General features: G+C 45.7%; 1 protein-coding gene across 1 annotated transcript in view; it reads left to right on the plus strand.

The window, feature by feature from the left end:
* The window catches only part of Loxl2 (lysyl oxidase like 2), an 84,803-nt gene that overhangs the window by 14,068 nt on the left and 47,093 nt on the right, over positions 1-23,642 (plus strand). Inside the window, exons 2-3 of the mRNA XM_028758730.1 lie at positions 11,479-11,888; positions 22,059-22,234. Coding sequence (XP_028614563.1) covers positions 11,525-11,888; positions 22,059-22,234 — 540 coding nt within the window. The 5' untranslated portion in view covers positions 11,479-11,524. The remainder of the gene's footprint in view (positions 1-11,478; positions 11,889-22,058; positions 22,235-23,642) is intronic.

The following is a 23,642-nucleotide window of genomic DNA, read 5'->3' on the forward strand; positions in this document are numbered from 1 at the left end:
CTCCCCTCTCCCCACTCCCCTCTCCCCTCTCCCCTCTCCCCTCTTCCTCTCCCTCTGTCTCTCTTTCTCTCTCTCTGTCTCCCTCCCTCCCTCCTATTCCTCTTCTTTCTCTTCATCCCCTCCTCCCCTTCCTCTGTGTGGTGTATGTGGTGGTACACAATACCATATACATGTATGCTGGTGAAAGGGGGAAGACATTGGATGGCTCCCTTCTATTGCTTTTTTTAGACAGTCTCTGGTTGTCCAGCAAGTACCCAGGATCTACCTGTTTCCATACCCAGTACTTGGTTAGAGGCATTCATGGACATGTCCAACTTTTATGTGGCTGATCAGGATTTGAACTCAAGTCTTCTTGCTTTCACAGAAAGCATTTTTAGCCACAGAACCATCTCTCTTCGCTCTTTTTTCTTTTAGTTATTTTTTTTATATTTTTGTCTGTCTCTCTGTCTCTGTCTCTCCCTGTGCACGTGCGCATGTGCGCCTATGTGCCTTTGGAGGCCAGAAGAGGGTGTGAAGTCCCTTGGAGCTAGCGTTACACATGGTTATGAGCCACCGGACCTGGGTGCTAGGAATTGAACTTGGGTCTTCTGCAAGAGCTCTTAACTACCTAGTCTTTTTCCTGACTTCTGGCAGGAGCTGATCTGAAGAAGGCAGAAATGCCTCCATTCTTCCAGATGTCTCCTTGTATCTGGAAAAGCAGATGGGGAATTTACCATGTTGGTTATGTTCAGCTGTCAGAAAAGCAGAGAAATGGTCACTACTATTTGGAGAAAAGTGAAGTCTAGAGTCACGGGGTCAGCACAGCTGCACTGCTCTGGGTGTCTAGTCTTCTGAGATGCTTGAAATTTTTCCCTCTTGTGGGTGAGTTGGATGCCAGCTTAGAGATGAATCATACAAAGATGACGAAAATAGGAAGAAAAAAGACACAAGAAAAAAGAAAAAAGACCACCAAAGAAAGAGTCTGGGTAGCCAAAGCAATGCTAATTAAAGCAAAATATTATGTTTGCAAATCAGTGTAGGGAAACCTCTGTACTGCTGACCACAATAGAAACTGACCATCTTTCTGCCAGGCAGTTAGTTTAATTTGCAGAAATGTTGACTGTACTTTCGTACCTAGCTAGTTTACTTTTAGGAATGCATTCCAAGGTTGTACAACATTTTAGCAATACAAATTTTTATCTCAACAATGTATACGGTGGCAAAGAGATTTAAAAGCGGGATTACAGTCTACCTGAATGACTGAATACTCTCTAATTGTAATTTGGGGTCACTAATATCAAAATACCAGACAACAACTTCAGAGGGGAGACATTCGTGTTGGTTCATGGTTTTCAGAGGGGCAGCTCAGAGTGATGAGGAGGGTATGACAAAGAACATCACATATGGCAGCAGGAAGCAGTGATAGCATGTCCTGTACCACTTCCTGTACTTCATCCAGGGGACAGCCTACTTACTGCCTGCTATCACTCACTCTTCTCCCCAACTTAGGGTCATCCTTCACAGACACCCTTGCACACACACACGCAGCAGTGTTCTTTACTAAACCCTTAGGTATCTCACAATCCAGTCTGGTCCACCACCAAGATTAATCATCACTATAATAAATACTATATAAAAGAGGAATTAGATATATTGTCTATAGTATACTGTTCAATTAAAAATCAGTTGTATAGGGGCTGGAGAGATGGCTCAGTGGTTTAAGAGCACTGAGTGCTCTTCCAGAGTTCCTGGGTTCAATTCCCAGCAACCACATGGTGGCTCACAACCATCTGTAATGGGATCTGTGTCCTCTTCTGGTGTGTCTGAAGAGAATGACAGTGTACTCATTGTCTATATAAAATAAATAAAGTCTTTAAGAAAAGCATCAGTTGTGTGTGCCTGTGTGTGTGTGGTTTTTTGAAACAGGGTCTCTTGATGTAGTCCTAGCTGTCATTCTCCAGGCATTAAAAATCAGTTTTCAAGCTTTGGGAGTCTGGTGGTGTACACCTTTAATCCCAGCACTTGGGAGACAGAGGCAAGTGGATCTTTGTGAGATTGGAGACAGCCTGATATTTATAGAGAATTCTAGATCAACCAGTCAGGCTGTATAATAAGACCTTGTAAGAGAGAAACAGAGACAAAGAGACAGATCAGTTTCCAAGGCAATATACAGAAAAGGATACTGATTGTCTTTGACCCCCTACTGGACTTGAACCCAGTGACTTGCATGTGCTAGCAAGCCCTCTCTCCACCACTGGGCTACATCCCCAACCCTTGGGGTTTTGTTGTTGTTTGTTTGTTTTTGTTTGACAGTATTTCACTATGCATCTCAGGCTGGTCTTGAACTTGCTAATGTAGTCCAGGGTTTTTCAAACTCTCAGTATTCCTTCTCCTTCCTCTTGGATATAGGAGCTACAGGCATGCTCAGTGATTTAGATTTTTCAAAGGCAATAGATACAGAGGAAATATGGAAAGGTGAGCCCTGCAGGTTTGCTGGTGATTGGCACAACAGCTGCATGGCGTGTTTGCTTTCTCCCATTTACACCTTTGCATTTTCTCAGATTTTTATCAATATGTACCCATTTCCCTACAGAGAGGGAAAAGCACATTAAGATTATTTTCAAAAGAAGAGAAGAGTGGCTGAATTGGATGTATGACAGTGGAGCAGACAAGGCAAAGAAGCCGAGAGGCCCTTTTCCAGGGAAGCTGCGGCACCGCACAGAGCACACACCCATGGAGTCCGGGAATCGGGCGTGCAGTCTATAGACATGCAAAGCCAGAAATTAAGAGTTCTCCTTTTAAATTACAAGATCATATTTTTTTCCCCACTTCTTTTTTGGAACAGGATTAGAGGATCTCCAAGGCTCTGAAGCCCTTGGAGGGGGGGTGACAAAGGCCAGGCTAGGGACACAGAGCACAGGGCGGGGCACAGCCTTGGCCACCTGGTGACCTACATTCAGATCTTGTCTTATACTTAACTACCAGATCAGCCTCAATTACTGAACCTCTGTGCCTTGACCTCTTCCTTGGGATAAAGTTGCTGTTGCTGATTTCACATCAATACCCACCCAACCTGAAGTCCACGGGCCGCGCGTATCCCATGATCGCTAATGAGCAGCTCAGAACGTTTATGGATGACAGCGTCAAAAGGTTGCTCAGCCCTGCCTGCAGTATGTCAGTCTCCCTTCAGCTGAAGATGACCCTCCGTGTGTGTGTGTGTGTGTGTGTGTGTGTGTGTGTGTGTGTGTGTGAACCCAGAGGTGGCATGGGTTCCTGTGTAGATCATCCTTTCTCTATGGATGCATCCTAACATGGAATTTTATTTGTAAGTTAAGCCAGGTAAGAGATTCACACTGTGTAATGAAATAAACAATTACAATAATCCACTGTAACACAACTTGTCATGAACCTGTCTTTCCCCATCTCTACCTTTTTTCTCTGTGCTGTTTAGTTTTTTGGTCAACTTGACACTATCTAGACTCACCTAGAAAGAGGGGACTTCAACTGAGGAATTGCTTCCATCTGACTGACCCGTAGGCATGTCCGTAGGGTATTTTCCTGATTGATGACTGAAGTAGGAGGGCCCAATCTCACTGTGGAGGGTGTCACTTGTGGGCTGGTGGTCCTGGAGTGTATAAGCAAGCTGGCTGAGCAAGCCATGAGGAGCAAGCCAGTAAGCAGCATTCCTCCATGTCTTTTGCATCAGTTCCTGCCTCCACGTTCCTTCCTTGAGTTCCTGCTTTGATTTCCTCAGTGATGGAGTGTGACCTGGGATGTCTCAGCCAAATAAGCAACGCTTTCCTTCCCAAGCCGCTTTTGGTCATGGTGCTTACTACAGCAGTTGGAACCTAACAAGGATACTCTCAAAGCATCTTAGCGTGCTGGTATTCTCTGTTCTGACTTAAATTTCTCCTGTCTTACCAGTTTTGTGGAAGGTTCATTCTCCTGGTAGATTTTAGCCCCTTCAGCTTGAGTCTTCTCTCTCCTGAGGAAACACATTGTGGTTGTTGTTTTCTTTCATATCTGAGCTTCTACCCTCTGGGCTCATGCTTTGGGGCCATCACTACTAAAACAATGGCTACCTGAACATAGGCACTACATGCTGTGATGGGCCCAGTATCAGAGCAGTTATAAGATAAGCTAATGATTGACCAATGAATGGATGTTTGATGTAGACAGCCAAGATACAGAGTACAGTGTACAAAGAGGTGACTGACATCACGGGGAGAGGAGGCAGAGGGAGCGTGACATAGGTCAGCATGAGATTTCATCACATTACTTGAAATGGCTGCACAATTTAAAATGAACAAGTTGTTTGTTCTTAGAATTTTCTACCTAATGTTTTTCTCATAAAATTGAGGATGGGTAGCAGAAGTTGTGGATGGGTGGCAGTAATGGTGAATGGGGCATGACTCCTATATTGAGAAACACAGGAATCTTTTGCATGTGTATGTGAGTACTGATTGCAAGTCACTTGGCTTGACCTTTGGCAGATCACTGACTTTATTTAATTTCCAGAAAAAGAAAGCATAGAAAGTAGGGTGCAGCGATGCATACCAGCATTCAGGAGAAAAGACAAGAAGACTTCTAGGTCCAGGCTAGCCTGGGCTACATTGTGAGACCCATTTCAAAAACAACAAAACAAACAAGCAAACAAAAGACCAAAGGAGAAGCATTGAAAACAAAAGCAAAACAAGACAAATCAAATCCCTAGGATTCAGTTGGGTCACCCAGGTTCATATCATTTGGCCCTTGAGCATTCATCTATGTCCTGGAGGAGCACCAGGCTAAGCAGTCAGATTCCGGTCATTGCCACAACCAGTGGTTCCATTCACAGTTCCATTCACTCAGAGCAGGGCTCACCTGAGAAAGATGTCTGAGAGTTAGCCGAACAAATGAATGTATTTGGCCTTGTGAGCTAGAAGGAGATGAACAGTATTTCATTGTCACACACTCCCTTATGTTTGTGGATTCTCGAGTATCACAGTTAGAAGCATGTGTCCAAGGGTCTGTTCCCTCCTTACTGTATAAAGCAGAAATGGAACTTGACTGTGGTGTTCAGAGGATTTGACCACAATTAGAGAAAGTCATCACTGTAGACCCCCTAGTCGGATCCCAGTGGCATCATAAGACAAAAGCATGAGACAAGAAGAGACATGTGTATCCTCTGGGTCCTTTGCCTTGTGATGTCCAGTGTTAACCTTTGAACTTTGACAGTAGAAGGTCACTGCTAGTTGACTTTGAATTGAACTAGCAGAGTCAGGATCTAAAACAACTTCCCTTTTGTATTTATTGTTGTTTGCTTGTTTTGAGAGTGTCTTATATAGCCTAGGCTGGCCTCAGGCTTGCTGTGCAGTTGAGCATGGTCTTGAACTCAAAATTCTCTTGTCTCCATTTCTCAAGTGCTGAGACTTGACCCCCAGGCTTTGTGAATGCTAATAAGCACTCTGCCAACACCTCCAGCCAGCACCCCTCTTCTTCAGAATTTACCAAGTCCACAGTATATTTTATTAGAAACGGACAAATACTTGTTAGGTTTTCAGCCTTGGCACATAATTAAATTCTCCTGTGGTCAGACAGTCCACTCTGTGTGGTTTCATTGACTGTGTTGAGACTTGCTTGTTGTTGACTCAACTTGGATTCTGTTTGGCAAGTCTCTGTGTCCTTGGAGGGAATTTGTTCTGTGAAGTTGTTGAATCCAGTTTCCAGAAACTTGTGAATTGTCAGATTGTTGGTCTCATTGTTTCTGTGGTCAGTGCTAGAACTGTCTTGAGTGGAGCCTCTACTGCAACTGAAGATCGGCTGATGGACCTGATTTCCTTTTCATTCCGTCAATATTTATGTCATTCGTGTTGAACTGATCCATGCAGATTTACACTTGCTTCCTGGCAAGTTGACTCTTGTTGCCTCTGGCCATTTTCTTGTCCTGGAGTCAGTGTTCTCTCACTTTTATTCAGCTTTCTGTGCACATGGTGTATCTGCCTCCATCTTTTCATGGTGAGTCTCCATGTCTTTGGTGAGAAAATGTAGTTTGATTATATTGTTCAATCTGGTTTGGGTGATTTTTGTCTTTTCATTGAAGCATTTCTTAGGCTTTTCCAATGTCTCCCAAGGGCTATGTTTTGTTTTTGGTCCTTGCCACTGTTGAGAGGTAGTGGAACCTTGGGCCATTGGGGTGTGCCTGCAGAAGGAATAACGGGGGCTGGAGATGACTCCGTTGGTAAAATGCTTGATGCATAAGAATGGAGACTTGAGTCGGAGTGCTTAGCACTCACATAAGAGCGGGACATGGTAGCATATATGTGCAATCCCCAGGCTGGGAGGTGAAGACGGATGGATCCCATGGGGCTCGCTAGCCAGCCAATGAGCTGAATCAGTGAGCTCTGGGTTCAATGGAGAGATCTTATCACAAAAAATAAGATGGAGAACATTTGAGGAGGACATCAGTGTCTGCCTCTGGCTTCCACAATCACTAGAGAAGAAGAGAGAGGGAGAGAAGAGAGGGCCCCAAGCTCTTCTCTCTTCCTCCATTTCCTGGAGGAGAGCAGCCTCCTCTGTCATGTCTTCCTTCCATTATACATGGAGCCTCCACAGCCCAAAACAATGTGACCATGTGACTATGGACTGAAACTTCTGAAACCACAAGCAAGAGAACTCCTTCCCCCTCATTAGTTGATTATACCAGGTATTTTGTCACAGCAACAGCAAATTCACAGGTCAAGTACTTTCTTAGAATTCCATTATTTGCCTATTGTAGTAACCTGTTCTATTTTTTGTTGTTGTTTTGTTCTTATGACAGAGAACACAAACACTGTAGCATGCATCTGTTAAGGCTCGTTAAAGTCTGTTAGAAAATAGACTTGCACCATTTCTCAGACCACACAAGAATCTTAGACTTTAATCTCCACCCGCCTCCTTTGCTCACACACGCATACACACACACACACACACACACACACACACAGTTGTTACTGTTAGTATCCTTGTGTTATAATTCTGAGTACCAAACTCAGAGTCTCACTAATGATAGGCAAGTGGCCTACCATTAAGACATCTCACCAGCTCATAGTACAGAAACTTTAGAACGCCGGCCGTGGTTATTGTTTTATATGAAGGGTTTGTATTTAGGTTTGGTTATGTACTTTTCTATTCCATCTTTCATTCCTTCCTAAACCTTCATGCCATTACTGAGGTTACTTTTCTTTTGGCTTTAAGATCCCCTCCCAGTGCATCCATTTTTGTTAGTCTTGATGTTCTCATTTTATTTTTGTTCTTCCCCCTCAGTGACTAGACTGCCACTCCCTTGTCGGCCCTTTGAAAATGTCGTCCCATTATCTTCTTGCTTCCTCATGTTTCCTGACGTTCTTTAGATATAGCATACCCATTACCCCTGGCTATGTATGAGATTTCCTCTGTCTCAGACTTTCCTCAGTCCGTGTGGCCAGAGCTGCTTTCCTCTATGAAGTCTACTGCTCGGCCTTGCTTCTGTTCATCCATGTTGGAAGTTCTTCGCCACTGCTCTTCAGATGCCTCCTCTGCACATTCTTTCTCTCCTCTTCTTTGGGTTTCCAAGCATTTTGTTTACACTTCAAATATGTCCTAATATGTCTCTATATCATCAGTCTCGTTCCCTGAGGTCTGATTTTATTTTCTCAGTTGTTGGAGGCTACTGAAAATTTCACTCAGCTCTTCCACCTACTAGCCACTGCCTTGGGAAAAGCAGAGACCTATGTGAGCCCCTCTCCGTGCACATCCTTCCCCTCTGGATCCTTGACTCTCTGAGTCCACGCCGCCTCAGGAGCCAGTGTCAGGAACACGTGACTTGGGCTCTGTTTGAGCATCCTAGAATGTTCCCTCACAAATCTGGATGGCAGATGTCAGTCCCTCCTTGTGGCCTCTTGATACAATTAAAAGACTTGTAAACAAGCTTTGTGAGGCTGCTGTGGGCGTGACACAGCCTGGCAATTTATATTAAACATTGTTCGTAATCGGAAGGGGCAAAATAGTGATGAAGACATGTCTGTAATCCCAGCAGTTGGAGGCTGAGGCAGAGGGATCACTATGAGTTTCACTCAGCCTGAGCTACAGAGTAAGACCTTGTCTCAAACAAAACAAAGTACAGAAAAGCAAAAACAAACAAGAAGCAAATACAACAAAGGCATAAGGTAGTAAAGTCATTATCATATCAGTATATTATTGTTTAATGTCACCAGATGATAGAAACTTTTCTTCTTCGTTATAAGTTATGGGGTTATTTTCTTTCTTTTTGTTTGTTGGTTAGTTGGTTGGTTGGTTTTTGTTTTGTTTTTTTTTTTTTGGAAGTGTAGCCCTGGCTGTCCTGGAACTTGCTTTGTAGACCAGGCTGGCCTGGAAATCACAGATCCACCTGCTTCTGGCTCCCAAGTACTGGGATTAAAATTGTACACCACCACCACTGCCTGCCTTTATGGGGTCATTTCGACAGGCAGGGTTTTTGTTGTTGTTGTTGTTGAACAAAATTTTATGCCGTGCATGATAGTTATGTTTTTAGTATGTTTATCTACTGTCTTATAGTTGTTTATGGCAAGGTTTGACTAATGCAAATGAGTCTACCTAGCAGAAACAGGTGTGCTGCTTTGTGAAAACCTTCCAGGTTAAGGCTCTTGTCACAGAGCCTGAAGGATAACAAGAATAAAACACACACAATGAGTGACTTGAAAGCAGCCGCAGAGGACCTTCATTTTGCCTAATGGGACCTGACAAGGTCTCCTTGGGATTGTGCTCTTTGGAAGACAGGGTTACAGGTATTTTCTGTAGGTGTCAAAGCCTAAGCCAGGTGCAGACTGTGAACCTGTTGCAGGAACCTCACCACCTTCGGGCCTTGTTTGCGTGTCACAGGATGAGAACTGCTGGGCCTCTGGCACTAACACGGGGCTTTCTCTATAGTAAACCCACAGGACAGCAACATACAAAGGATTGTGTCTCTTTAAGGCAGCTCTCAGGTGGCCCCAGCCCAGGGTCATTTAGCAAGTCTTTCCTTGATAGGAAGTTACTCGGAACTGAGCACTGTGATCTCTCTGTCCCTTCATGCATGTTTAAAATGAAGTGTGAATGCCCCTGCAATTCCCAACTGCAGCTCCTGGCGCTGCCTTTTGGGCTCTCATCTCTCAATCTGCTTCCTCCTTGAGACACACCCACAGTCCTTTTCCCATGATCTCCCAGTCTCTGAGTTATCTGAGGACCAGGACATATGAAGTCCCTTGCACACAATCTCACTCTGGAGTTACACTGGTTCCCACTGGCTGTGATGCCCATGACCTTTAAGAATGTAGTTTTCCATTTAGCAAATGCTCCTGCCATAGTGCTTGTGGGAGGCCATTCCTTTAACTCCCAGAACGGTTCTGTGGCCTGCCTTTGATTAACATCTACTTTCAATAGATGAGGAAATTGATGTGCAGAGAAGCTAAATGTTTTGCCTAAGATTGCACAACGTAAACATCAGAATGAGGATTCAAACTCAGCTCAGTTCTTTTGGGCTCTAGCATGCTCTCTTCCCGTGCAGATAATGCTCTCCCTGATAATTGGGTTCTTCAATTCCTCTTCTGTTTGATCACAAAGGGCTCAGCATCTCTCCCATGAGTTAGAAGCAGGCTGGTCTCAAACCTCTGTATCCCCTAGGCAGAGATACTATAGATAGGAAGGAAATGCCACAGGGCTTTCAGAACGTCTCTGAGGGCGAATTCTGCAGACCCCTTCCTTCTTTCTTTGCTCCATCCTTTCTTCTTTCCTTCCTTGCTTCCTTCATTTCCCTTTCCTTTCTTCTCTGTGTCTTTCTTTCTTTGTCTCTCTCTCTGCCCTCCCTCCTTCCTTCCCTCCCTCCCTCCCTCCTTTCCTTTTCCTTTTCCTTTTCCTTTTCCTTTTCCTTTTCCTTTTTCCTTTTTCCTTTTTCCTTTTTCCTTTCCTTTCCTTTCCTTTCCTTTCCTTTCCTTTCCTTTCCTTTCCTTTCCTTTCCTTTCCTTTCCTTTCCTTTCCTTCTTTTTGTTTTTAGTTTTGGAACTCAAACAGAGATCCAACTGCCTCTTCTTCTTCCCAAGTTCTGGGATTAAAGGCATAGTGGCAGCACTACGCCCAGCTTGCTCCATCATCTTCAAAGGAAGTGACAGTGGCCCTTTGTTCACCTCAGTCACTGACAGTGGAGGGTTACACACACACACACACACACACACACACACACACACACACACACACAGTGGGAACAAGACCACGGGGCTTTGGAGAGCTGTGCAGATCACAAAGGATCCTGTCAGACTTCCAGATACAGTGCTACTTAAGGGACCACTGAGACCCCACACTCCACTCATGGCTCAGCCCTGCAGCCAGATCATCTTCCCAGTTAGTAAAAGTGTCTATGAAGCTATGAAACCTGGCATGGAGAAACCAGAGAAGACTAAGATATAAGTTTTGTCCTAAAAAAAATTTGTCTTCCCATTGGACATGTTGAAAATCACTGGGAAATTATCAAATCCTAAATCTGCCTTGGCAGGGGATGACTGGGGAAACTGGCCCGGGTTTAGCTGGGCTTTGGGCTATGAGGAGATTGAAGGAGTGGAGAGGAGCACAGGAAGGTGTTCTGAGAAGCCTGCACTTGCCTATGGGACCCACTGTCATCCCTTTCTGCCAGCCTTGTGTCCCAGGAGGCCAGCCCAGGCAGACTTCTCCAGTGACTCTTAACCTTGTTTTGGTTGGGTATAATTGGATTTTCCCATTAGGGCACCAGGAAGAGATTAGAAATGGGGGTGGGGTGGGGAGAGTGACATCTGTGTGTGTTCCATGGCTCCTCCCTACTGGTTGCTATGGGTGGCTCTGAGACCCAGTAAAGAACCCAGATGCCACTAGGTAGCCTTTTTGCTCAGCTGTGCTCATTTCTAGAAAGCACCAATGTCTCAGGGAGACTCTTTGAGTTCTGAGAGGAAACAGCCACCTTCTGTTGACAACCAGGGGTGCTTCCCCTATCCTTTGTCAGTCCCCCTCAAGTCTGCCCACTTCTAGATTGGTAAAAAAAAAAAAAAAGGAAGAGGACTGGTGAGAAGGCTCAGCAGCTAAAGGGGCTTGTTGCCAAGCCTGGTGATCTGAGTTCAATCCCCAGGACCCACATGGTGAAATAAGAGAACCAACTCCCACCAGTTGTCCTGTGACCACCATACCTGTACAATGTCAGGAAAGAAAAGGTCTTTGAGCTCAGAGTACTGATGACAGCATTTCAGATTTGAGGAAGGTGGTGGGTGACATCGGGAACTTAGACTGCTGTGGTCAAAACCTGAGGTGGGAGTAGAAATGGGTTGGTATGTGGTCCAGAAGAGTGTTACATGCTAAGCCAGGAAGGTGATGTCTCAGAACAACATTGTACAGTATCTACAGCCTTTACGGTAGACTAATGGCATCTCTCTCTCTCTCTCTCTCTCTCTCTCTCTCTCTCTCTCTCTCTCCTCCCTCCCTCCCTCCCTCTCTCTCTCTTTCCAGAAACTTCCTGCTGCCACCCGCCACCTCCTCTCAGCATAGGACAAGGATGGAGATCCCTTTTGGCTCCTGCCTCTACGGCTGTTTGGCTCTGCTTGTCTTGCTGCCCTCCCCGAGCCTAGCACAGTATGAGAGCTGGCCCTACCAGCTCCAGTACCCGGAGTATTTCCAGCAGCCTGCTCCAGAGCACCATCAGCGTCAGGTGCCCTCTGATGTGGTCAAGATCCAGGTCCGCCTGGCGGGCCAGAAGAGGAAGCATAATGAGGGCCGTGTGGAGGTCTATTACGAAGGCCAGTGGGGCACCGTGTGCGATGATGATTTCTCTATCCATGCTGCCCACGTTGTCTGCCGGCAAGTGGGCTATGTGGAAGCCAAGTCCTGGACGGCCAGCTCCTCCTACGGCCCAGGCGAAGGTAAGAGACCATGCTGTGGAGCTGAGTGCATGTCACATAACAAGGCCGGGACACACTCTGATGAGCCAGCAAAGAAAGCTGTAATTGCTATTAAGCATGAATTTCCAAGTATCTGCCCTGTAGGCTGTGTCCTGCTAGAAGGTTGGTGGGAGGCCCCTCCAGGGAATGATAGAGGGAGAAGCCATCATGAACTCTTCTGCTTTGAGCATGAATGCCTCAGAGAAGCCAAGATGACCTCAGACAGTAGGTGACATTAGCCTGCGCCCATCTCACTAAGCCACACTCCTTGTCTCGGATTATCATGCTTGCATCCAGAGTTGTTCTTCTAAGTACGGCTTTCAGTTTCTCAAAAGCACTCCACAGGCTACAGTTCTACCCACGTGAAGATTGTTATTATTATTATTGTTATTATTATTTACTATTAGTATTGTATCTGTGTGTGTGTGTGTGTACTAGTGTGTGTTTTTGTGTATTTGCATGGGCTTGCACATGCACTTGTGTTCTTGCACTGGTTTGTGTTTATGGCATCCAGAGGTATTTCTCAGAAGTTATCCAACTAGGCTCTTTCTTCCTTTTCTTTCTTTATTCCTTTTCTTCCTTCCTTCCTTCCTTCCTTCCTTTCTTTCTTTCTTTCTTTCCTTCCTTCTTTTCTTTTCTTTTCTTTCTTGAGACAGGGTTTCTCTGTGTAGCCCTGATTTTCCTAGAACTTGCTCAATAGATGAAGCTAGTCATGAACTCAGATCCACCTGCCTCTGTCTCCTAAGAACGAGGACTCAAGTGTGTGCCAACACCACCTGGTTGGATAGTAGACTCTTCAAGAACCGGTGCATCCCCAGAGTCTATGTCCCTGGCTGGGCATGTAGGTGTGGGTAAGAGATAGCATTTGCAAACAACTGTTCTTCTTGGGGCTGGGAGGTGGCTCTGGGTAAAGACCTTGCTCTGCAAGCATGAAGTCCTTAGTTTGGATATCTGGCATCTACATAAAAGCTGGGCATGGTGGCAAGGACCTGAAGCCTCAGTGCTAAGGACGTGGAGACAGGTGGTTCCCTAGAGCTCACTGGCCAACCAGACTAGCCAATTGATGAGCAGCAGGTTCAATGAGAGACTGTCTCAAAAACATAAAGTGGAAGAAGGTACCTGAATCAGCCTCTGATATCCACATGCTAATACAACGCACGCGCACGCACGCACGCGCACACGCACACACACACACACACACACACACACGAGCTGCCCATCAACCCCAGCTGTTCCTCAGCTGAGCTGCCCACAGGCCTTGCCATGAATCAGACTGTTGGGCTAGAGTGAGCTGTCCACACTCCCTTGACTGTTGATAACTGCACAAATCACTCCTGCATAAAAACACAGAACATTTCTGACCCAACCCAGAATGTTCTGATCTCAGAGTTCTGGGTGTGACTGTATCTGGGTCAAGGGGACAGTGGAAAGACAAGTTAAGATAGACAAGCAAACCCTTCAACCGTTCTTTCAGCTATTCTAGAAATGACAGGAAGAAAGGTGTCCTGTTTTCTGCACACCTCAGCTTCAGACAATGGGAAGGAAGCTTCCTGATGGAAGAACTGGCCTACACCCCATGCTTAGAGTCACGTGTTCCCCAAGTGTGTTCTGGGTTGCTTGGCAGCAATGACAGCCAAAGCAGCCAAGGCCAATTAGCTGGGGGCCTTTAGAACCACTTCCTGCCTCTGACTAAACTTCCAGTGTCTTTCCACACGTCCACATCTCCGTTTATTACATCCAAGTGCTCTGGGTCTTACGTCCGATTTGTATTCTCCATTCCAGATTAGTGTAGCTTCAAACTTCTATGGCAAATGCTCTCCAACAATGGTGGCTTTTACCCAGTGACAACCTTATTTCTTATAATCAAATTGACAACAAATCTATCATCAGATGAGGAATTTGTGCATCTTCCCCCATAGAAGCCAGCATGTGGTGGCAGGACAGGTGGGCTTATTGGGTAGGACTTTGTGAAGGAATGACAAGGATCAAAGGGTGCAGGAGAGAGAAGACTTGAAAGGCAGCTAACAAAATGATGGCCTACAGAGTCCATGTTAAGAAGGAGAGAGGTGAGGAGGAGGGATCAATCCTGCAAAACTGCTTCAACCAATGAGACGGTGGTGGGTACCGCTGCAGAACATGAAGGTTGAGACAGAGATTGAGGGGGATACAATTATCGATTACAACCAGAGCTGAACTGTGAGCTTGAAGAGCAGCTGGACCCAAGGGTCAGAAGGTCTCTAGAGACAGAACGTGTGGTGACCGAGTACTGAACTTCTAAAGGCCAACCATGTGCACACTGAAACTGTTGAGGGTTACAACAGCTGCAGTTTAAGGAAAGAATGGAGACAGACAAATACTAGACCAATGGAACACTGCAATGCCAAGGGGTTTAAGACTTAAGCTGGTTAAGAGATGAGAAGATGGCTCAGTCAAGAAAGAGCTTATGAAGACTGGAGTTGATCCCCAATCTGCTCCCCACCCTCTGCACGCACACACACAGGAGGTAGTGGCTGAGCGTGGTGGGATTTACCTAGAATCCCAGGACTAGGGAGGCAGAGATAGGCTTAGAAAGTCTCAGGCCAGTAAGAAAATCTGCCTCAAAAAAAAAGTCAGGTCGTCAGCACCTGAGGAACGACACCTGTGGTCTCTGCATGCACACGTATGCATGGTTATACATACACACACATAAACACACACACACACACACAGAGAGAAAGAGAGAGAGAGAGAGAGAGAGAGAGAGAGAGAGAGAGAGAGAGAGAGAGGTAGTTCAGCCATTAGTTCAGCCATTGTATATAAAGTGACACTTAGTTTGCACCATGGGAAAACTTCTAACTATAAATGTATTTAAGTTTCATGAGCTGCAGTGGAGATTTTATTGTCACACTGGGTTCATGGAGTGCACTCAGGACTGAGTGGTCTGATGTGCTTTGGTGTGAGAGATTACAGAGAACAGTTGTTGGAACTGTCTGTGGTACAATGACCACAGAGTCTGACCAGCTGTAGCTGCTGGTGGTACTGTCCAGTGGAGTCAGGCTCTGTGGATGGACTGTGAACTATGTAGCTGACCCATAGCAGGCTGCCCTCCTGGAGTCTCCAGACACCTCTGAGGTTCATGCTGTCATAATGAAAATAGGGCAATTGTCAGGCATACCCTGGATTTTTCAGCTTAACCTGCAAGCAGGTCTCAACTCCCAAAGCCTCTCTGAGCCCAGGCAAGCCAGGGCCCTTCCAGAGAGCTTTAAATAGGGCAGCTGACCTTTTTCATACCCTCTGAGGGGCTTTCAGAGTAACCTGAACAGGGTGAGGACCCTCCACCCAGTTGTACCAACACTGACAAAGCCAAGGACCCTGCATGTTCTGACTTGGGATAACTTCCCGTTGCCCTGATCGGACCAAGGGCTGAGTTTCCAGCCCAGGTTCATTTATGCTCTCCCAGCACATCTGCTAATTTGTTTACATACTTCTTTCATCCGCAAGGGGTTCCTGTGTGTGAGTGGAAAGAGTAAAACATAATTTCGCTTCTGATTGAATGGCTTTTTTGTGTCCCAAATATGAGCCTCTTCTTATGTTCCAAGTACCACTTTCCTAGCATGCAGATGTCCCCTTGGTGCCTAGAACTCTCTCACATTCCCACAGGCAGACATGGAAGCAGGATGTGTTGGACTCAGGACAATCTAGATGGGTACTAAATATATTGGAGAAAGCATTGACATGAAACCAGATCAAATAGTGACCCATGAATGGTGATACTGTCTTAAGCAAAGTGTAGGTTTGTATATCCTGTATCTAATAGAAGGAAGCATGGTTGAGCACAGCTGAGAGCACGACTACCAGAAGGGAACTGGAAAGGTACAGGAAAATGTAGTTCTGCTGGGTAACAGTGCCCTCGGTACCCCAAGGAGCTGAGTCCACACGCTCTGCTGTTCCCTGCAGTGGCTTTAAGATGCTCTGAATCTTCACAATAGCCAAGTGAAGGAACTAAGCTAGATGCCCATCAAGAGATGACTGAAAGCTGAACACAGTGTGCACTCCTTTAATCCCAGCACTTGGGAGGCAGAGGCAGACAGATATCTGGGAGTTTGAGGCCAACCTGGTCTACAGAGTGAGTTCTCAGACAGCCAGGACTACACAGAGAGATAGATCCTGTCTTGAAAACAACAATAACAAAAACAAGCAAACAGAGAGATAACTGAATAAGGGAAATGCATATACGCACTATGTATGTTAATCAGCTATCACAAAAATAAAATCAAGTCATTTTTTGTGGAAATAGATGGAACTGGAGACCATTTATGACATGAAGCAAGCCAGGTCTATCCAGAAAAATAGTATGTTTTCACTCATACATGAAATCTAGACTTTAAAAGGACTTGGTACAGGTGGTAGTGCACACCTTTAATCCCAGCACTTGGAGGCAGAGGTAGGTGAATCTCTGAGTTTGAGACTAGCTTCGTCTATATAGTGAATTCCAGGACAGTCGGGGTGACACAGAGAAACCCTGTCTTGAAAAACAAAACAAACAAACCATCCCAACCAACAGAGGGAGACTAGATAGAAAGAGGAGGGGATCAGCAGAACAGTTGGGCAGAAGAAGGTAATGGGGGTGAATAACATCAAAGTTCATGATGAACTCTCTCTTCGAGACTGGCTATTGCTAGGTATCCCCAACTGGCCTCAAATTCATGGTCGATCTTTCTGCTTCCACCCCCCCTAGTGCTGAGATTCCAGGCATGTGCCACCATACCAGGCTGAAACCCATTATTTTGTGCAATGAATATACACTAGGTGGGCTTACACCTGTACTTTGGCATGGAGGGTTTGTGGTGGTCCTCATGCCAGAGTAAGGGAGGCTTCCTTGGCTACCAATGGAGTAAGGGTACTGCCTCTTTTCACAATCTGTCCTTCAGCAGCTCAGCTCAGAATGTCCTGGGGAAGAAGCCTCGCTGGCAAGATGGAGGGGCCTTGCCGTTGCTAGTCCGCAGTGAAATAAATACGAGCTTGCTGTAGAAACAGCCGTCTATTAGCAAGCATGCGTTTCAGTGGAGCCTGACGGCTTGGAAACCAGCCCAGATTGAGAAAGTTGCTGGAAAACCCAGTCCAGATGTTTTCAATCAACTCATTGTTCCCACAATGAGTCCAGAGCTCTCTCCTTTGAGCTGCAACCAGGCAGGATCAGAGTACACACGTTGTAGCCAGGCTTGCAAGTCAGGAGACCGGCCCCGTGTCCTCCTTGGCCTTGAAGAACCTCAGCTTCACATAGCAATTGTCTAATCTCTATAATGGGAGTGTCTTGATCACCTCCCGACCCACTATGGAATACATAGAATACATTGGGGTTTTGTTTTTGTTTTCTTTTTTGTTTTTTTTGTTTGATTTTGTTTTTTGGGGGGTTTTTTGTTTGTTTGTTTGTTTGTTTGTTTTGTTTTGTTTGTGTGTGTGTGTTGTTTTTTACTTATAAGAAGGTAAAGGTCAAATGTGGCCCTGGGCCTATTCATTAGCTTGTTGAGTCTTTGTGGCAGCCTGTCTGTTGGATATCACTTTTGACTTTGGAAATGAGGACAAAGTTTGTTATAAGTAGCTAAGTTATAGATCACCCAAGCCTGTGGCAGATCGGACTCCAGCACAGGTTTGTAGGTCTGCTTTTCTGTAGGCCTGTAAAAGGACCACTGGAAAAATGACAGGCCTGGTTTGGTTTTGGGTTTGGTTTGGTTTGGTTTGGTTTGGTTTGGTTTGGTTTGGTTTGGTTTGGTTTGGCTTGGCTTGGCTTGGTTTGGGTCTGGTCTGGTTGTGTAGTAGCTCAGGGGCAGAGTGATTGCAGTGCAAGTATGAGGACCCAAGTTTGAATCCCTAGCTCCCACATAAAAGTTAAACATGAAGGCTGTACTTATATAACACCTATGCATGGGAGAGCAGAGACAGCCCTATCCGTGAAGCTGTTGGGCCAACCAGCCTGGCTGAACTCATGAGCTCCAGGTTCAGGGAAGCTGAACAGTGACTCTGTTGCAAAAACTAAGGTACAGGTCAAAAGAAGGCATGATAATGCCAAGCTCTGGCCTCCACTTGTGTACATGCACACATGCAGGCAATCTTACACATGTCTAGGTAGATACACTACATATACACATATGCACAAACATGGATGTGTACCCGCAAGTACAAAATCACTATTGGAAAGCCACCTGGCATCTTTCTTAGATCTTCATTTTTCATTGCAGTAAAATATATGTGTGAAAACTTACATCTTAACCATTTGAAATGCATATGCAGTTCAGTCGTGCTAAGTATGTATTTTTTTATTTTTGTGCAACTAATTTCCAGAACATTCTTGCAAACCAGAAGGTCCAGACACATTAAATAACCTTCCCCATCCTTCTTATAGCTCCTGGCAATTCCCGTTCTGCTCTGTTTCTCAGAGCTTGACAGCTCTAGGTAGGAATCATCCCATATTTGGCCCTTGTAACCAGCTTTTCCCACTTAGCAAAATGTCCTCAAGGTTGGATGTCGAAGTATGCGTCAGAATTTTCCCTTCTACAGTTTTGCCTTATATGTATGCAGTTTGTCAAGAGATGCCAGTTATGAATTGTGCTGCTGCAAGCATAGGTGTGCAAATGCCTACCCAAGGCCTGGCTTTCAATGCCTGTCCCTCTCTCCCTCCTTTCTTTCCTTCCTTTCTCGTTCTAGGTCCTTGTAGACAAGCATCCAGCCACTGAGCTACACCCGCAGCTGAGTGTGTGTGTTATGTGCTGTGTGTGTGCGTGTGCATGTGTGTATCCTGGTGGTCTTGTCTTTGTCTTTTCAGTGCTATGATTACAGACATTAGAGTACACCTGTGATTGTTTTCTTTTAAATTTTTGAGACAGGGTCTCAATAAGCTGTCCAGGTTGACCTAGACCTCAGTGTGTAGCCAGGTTTGGCCTCAAACTTGTGAGCCTCTTCCCTCAGTCTTCTTAGAAGCTGTAATTACAGCTATAGCCACCACACCTGGTTTTGATTTTGGACTTCGGAGTGATATAATAGCTTTAAAGTTTTGGGGCTGAGGACGTAACTTGGTGATAGAACAGTTGCCTAGTATGCACAAGGCCTAGAGTCCTATCCCAGTACCACCCCCACCCCAAAAAACTAAACAAATAAAAAAAAAACAAGTTTTCAGGAGCACTGCGATGTTCCCTACAGCATTAGCACCTCTGACACACAAGGCTTGTTTCTCCACATCCTCACCAGTACCAGTGCATTTGCTATTTCCTGTGGTTTTGACAGGAGCTCCCTGCCATAGGTAGTTTCCTTGTTGCTGTGACCAAGTATCTGTCAAGAAGCACCCTAAGAGAAGAAGAATTATATTGGCTCACAGTTTGGGAGCACACAGCCCATCAAGGTGGCGCTAGGTAGCAGGCATATGCAACCTGGGACTCCTCACCTCTTCTTGTCCTTGCCTTTGTTATGTGTTCAGGAAACAATGTAACCCTGGCTTCCCTGGAACTTGCCATGGCAACCAAACTGGCCTCAAACTCACAAAGATCTGCCTGCCTCTGCCTCCCAAGTGCTGAGATTGAAGGAGTGCACCACCAGTCTGCCCTATCCTGTCACATCTTCATAAACAGAAAGCAGGGGATTGACAGGAAGTGCGGTCACACTATAAGCTGTTAAGGTCCTCCCCCAGTGACTCACTTCCTTCCATCAAGGCCCCACCTCCAGAAAGTTTCCCAACCTTCTAAAGCAGTGTCGCTAGCTGAGGACCAAGTGTTCCAACATAGGAGCCTGCAGGGGACATCTCACACTCAAGCCATACCACCACCCCTATGGAATGAGATGTCCCCTCGTGGTTAACCCTCTAGCGCTTTGCATATAAAATTTTTTGTTAATGCAAGGAAGGTGAAAGGACCAGAGATGAGGCACGTTCCACAGTGACCTTGCTGAGTATGTAATGATGGCTGCGATGGAAGAGCCTGTCTCTACCCAGACACGGTGAAAGAAAGAACTGAGAAAGCACTAGGTGGAGTACTGACTCATAGGCTTCTGGTCTCACAGACGGCCTGGTGCCTAGAGACTGAGCTATCTCAGTCAGGTTCTGTGTCTGTGAGGAGAGAGCAATAGTGTCACCTAGGTCTCCTGGAGGTCAGTGTGATGACGAATGTGGATATGCCCTAAAACCAGCAAACCCTTGATTACAGAGCAGATGAACGTTTCCCTGAGTGGCTTCTTCTACAGCTGCCCCATGTGCAGAGGCTGGTGAGGCTGACTTGTGTTGTGGGTATAACTAGAACTCATATTCTTGTCATTGTTCCCATTTTCAAGCCATCTAGAGCAGCAATGAACTATCTCTAGTCAACTCAGACCTCTGCAGCTCACAAATCCTTGTTGTCTCCGTCTTGCTGATAGGAAAGGTGCTTTGACCTGTGTTTCAAAGCTAAAAGACTGAACCAGAATTCAAAACCAGGTTTGGACTGTACCCTGCATAGCATGGTCCCAGAAATCTGACTGGGACAGCAAGGGAAGGAAGAAATAACAGAAGACACACAGACACACATATAGCAAAGCTGGGATTGGGTGGGCTGTGCCAGTTCCGGTGGAGCAGTACCAACTACAACAATCCATAACGTCAGCCTCTGGGCTATGTACAGCCCAGAAGGAGGGGTTAGACAGCTTTGGTGGGAGGAGCAGTCAGTCTCACTTTGCAGTCATCCAAGAGAAGCTGTAGTCACTAGGTTTTGCTCATACTGTCAGTATCCACACACAGACCAGAGGAAGGCTTTGCCATTTCCTCTGAGTCTAGCTCTTGGTCCTTGTCAATAACACGCATTCACTCAGTACTTCATCTCTCCTGTGGTGGTTTATCCTCTGCCTCTCATAAGCTTATATATTTGAATGCTTGATCCTCAGATAGTGGAACTGTATGAGAAGAAATTGTTTGGGAAGGATTAGGAGGTGTGGCCTTGTTGGAGGAGATGAGTCATGAAGGGTAGGCTTTGAGATTTAAAGAGCACATGCCACTCCCAGTTAGCTGTCTGACTCATGGTTGTGTCTCAAGATGTGACCTCTCAGCTACTACTCCAGCATCTTGCATGCCTGTCTGCTGCCATGCTCCTGGCCTGATGGTCATGAACTATAACTCTCTGGATCCATGAGCTCCAAATTAAATACTTTTATTAATAAGTTGCCTTGGTCACAGTGTTTTGTCACAGCAATAGAAAAGTAAGTTAGACAGCTCCTTAGACAGTCACACAGGGCTCCTTTACTCCCCACAAAAGCCCCTGTTCTTCTGTAGTACCACCCATAGTGGTGAAACATCATTGCCAGATGGGTGAGATGGCTCAGTGAGTAAAGGTGCTTGCCATGCAGGGCCACCAGAATTGGATCCCTGGGGCTCACAGAAACATGGAAGGAAAGATCCAACTCCACAAAATTGCTGTCTGATCTCCACACTTTCTCACTGTGGCATGTGTCCCCCAATTCCCCCTTACACACACACACACACACACACACATACACATCATGCACACATATACAATAAATTAAATTTAAATTTGATTGTCAAGTCAACTTAATTTGCAATCCCCTAGGAGACTCAGCTCTGAGCAGGCCTATCTAGATGTTTCCACAGAGAATTAACGAAGGAAGGAAGACCCACCCTGAACATGGGCAATACCATCTGGGATCCCAAACTGAATAAAAAGGGGAAAAACAAGGAAGCCAGCTAAGCAGCAGGATTCACCTCTCTCTGTCTGCTTCCTGACTGTGGGACACAGTATGACCAGCCACCTCACTTCCTAATGTCATGCTTTCCCACCATGATCAACTGTATCCCTTTGTAATCTGAACCAAAGTAAACCCTTCTTCTCTTAAGTTGCCTCTGCCAGGTGTTTATCACAGTATTGAGAAAGGCAGCTGATACACCACACAACCTCCAGGATTAAACGATTTCTGTCCTAATTGTACTCAAACTACCACCTCCTCTGATCACACCAGCCGCCTGTCCAGGCAAGGGAACTCCGGGGATCTATGATGAGATGGACAACCTCACACAATAAAACTGACTGATTGATAGCTACACACCTGGCAAAATTCAGGGGCATTCCATGTAAGGCAGTAGTGCCCTTGCCACCTGGGTCTACATTGATAGGATGCTTACTTTCTCTCCTCCATTCCCCACAGGCCCCATCTGGTTGGATAATATCTACTGCACTGGCAAAGAGTCGACCCTGGCAGCTTGCTCCTCCAATGGCTGGGGTGTCACTGACTGCAAGCACACTGAAGATGTTGGTGTGGTGTGCAGTGAAAAAAGAATTCCTGGCTTCAAATTTGACAATTCATTGATCAATCAAATAGAGGTAAGTGCCTTGCTTTCTTTTTATGCTATTGTGAGCATGGAACTCAGAACCCGTGTATACTCAGCCTCCACACTCCGTCAATAGCATCTTCACATGAATGCGTTTTCTTTTCCTTCCGTATCATATGTCTCGCCTGCTTGTTGAGTATTGAGTATATGTGGGGATTCATACCAGCTAGATTTGATGCAAGGGCAAGTCGAAAGATTTCTGGATAATAGATACCATTACGTGGATGGATGTTTTGCTAGTATATATGTCTGTGTACCACATGTGTGCTCAAAGAGGCCAGAAGAGAGCATTGGAAGACCTGGAACTGGAGTTACAGATGGTTGTGAGCTGCCATGTAGGTGCTGGGACTTGACCTTGTCTTCTGGAAGAGCAACTAGTGCTCTTAACTGCTGAAACTTCTCTTTAGCCTCTGACTTTGCTTTTGAAAAGAGACTTAAAATTGCCCCCATTTAGGCTCCAGATGTCTTGAGACTGTGCCTTTTTTTGTTTGTTTGTTTTTTTCTAGACAGGGTTTCTCTGTGTAGCCCTGGCTGTCCTGGAACTCACTCTGTAGACCAGGCTGGCCTTGAACTCAGAAATCCGCCTGCCTCTGCCTCCCAAGTGCTAGGATTAAAGGCGTGCGCCACCACTGTCTGGCGAGACTGTACCTTAATTGTTATCTTTCCATGATTCCCACTGCCCATGATTCCTGTCTCCTGTGCCGCCAGAGCACACAGCACATGCTGGAATTTGGTCCAGTCTATGTGGAGCATGGAATGAGTTCCCGTCCTTCCTTCAGCTGGAGCATGAGGCCACTTGCTAGTCATCTGCAAACATGCTCACTCATTCATGATAACAAGAGCACCACAGAGTCTCTGCAATTCAGGGACTGAATACCACTAACCAAGCTTTGTTTTTCCATGGAACTGTCACTGAGGAATATGGGCTTGTGCAACCCAGTGTCCCAGAACTTTCCATGCCCACATTACATCCCCATAGGAAACAGTACCCACATGTACCTGTCTCCGCTCTCTGATGAGACGGGAAACTCCTAGAGGGTAGGTGCTACATCTTAATCATAGTTGTATCCAACACAGAGAGCTCAAGGTACCACATGTGAACAGATTCCAAGTTCTGTATTTCCTTCTCCCTAGAAATGTATACGTTAGGCAGAGAAGCACCCAAAGTCAAGCATTAAACTATACCGTGAAGAGAAGCACACAGAGCAGACATTCTTTCGTGACACTGGACCTCCTCAGCAGACATTGAACTTACCGATGGCATCTTGAGTGGTCTTGTGATCAACTAGAAGCTCAGGACTATCCACATGGAGTGCTGAGAGAATAGAGGTCCAGGCTTTGTAGCTAAGAAGATGTTAATGGTGCAAACAGAATAGAACAGGCCAAGACATCAGCCAGTT

Source organism: Grammomys surdaster, unplaced genomic scaffold (assembly GCF_004785775.1).
Source record: "Grammomys surdaster isolate TR1022 unplaced genomic scaffold, NIH_TR_1.0 126219, whole genome shotgun sequence".
In the NCBI taxonomy this organism is placed as follows: domain Eukaryota; kingdom Metazoa; phylum Chordata; class Mammalia; order Rodentia; family Muridae; genus Grammomys; species Grammomys surdaster.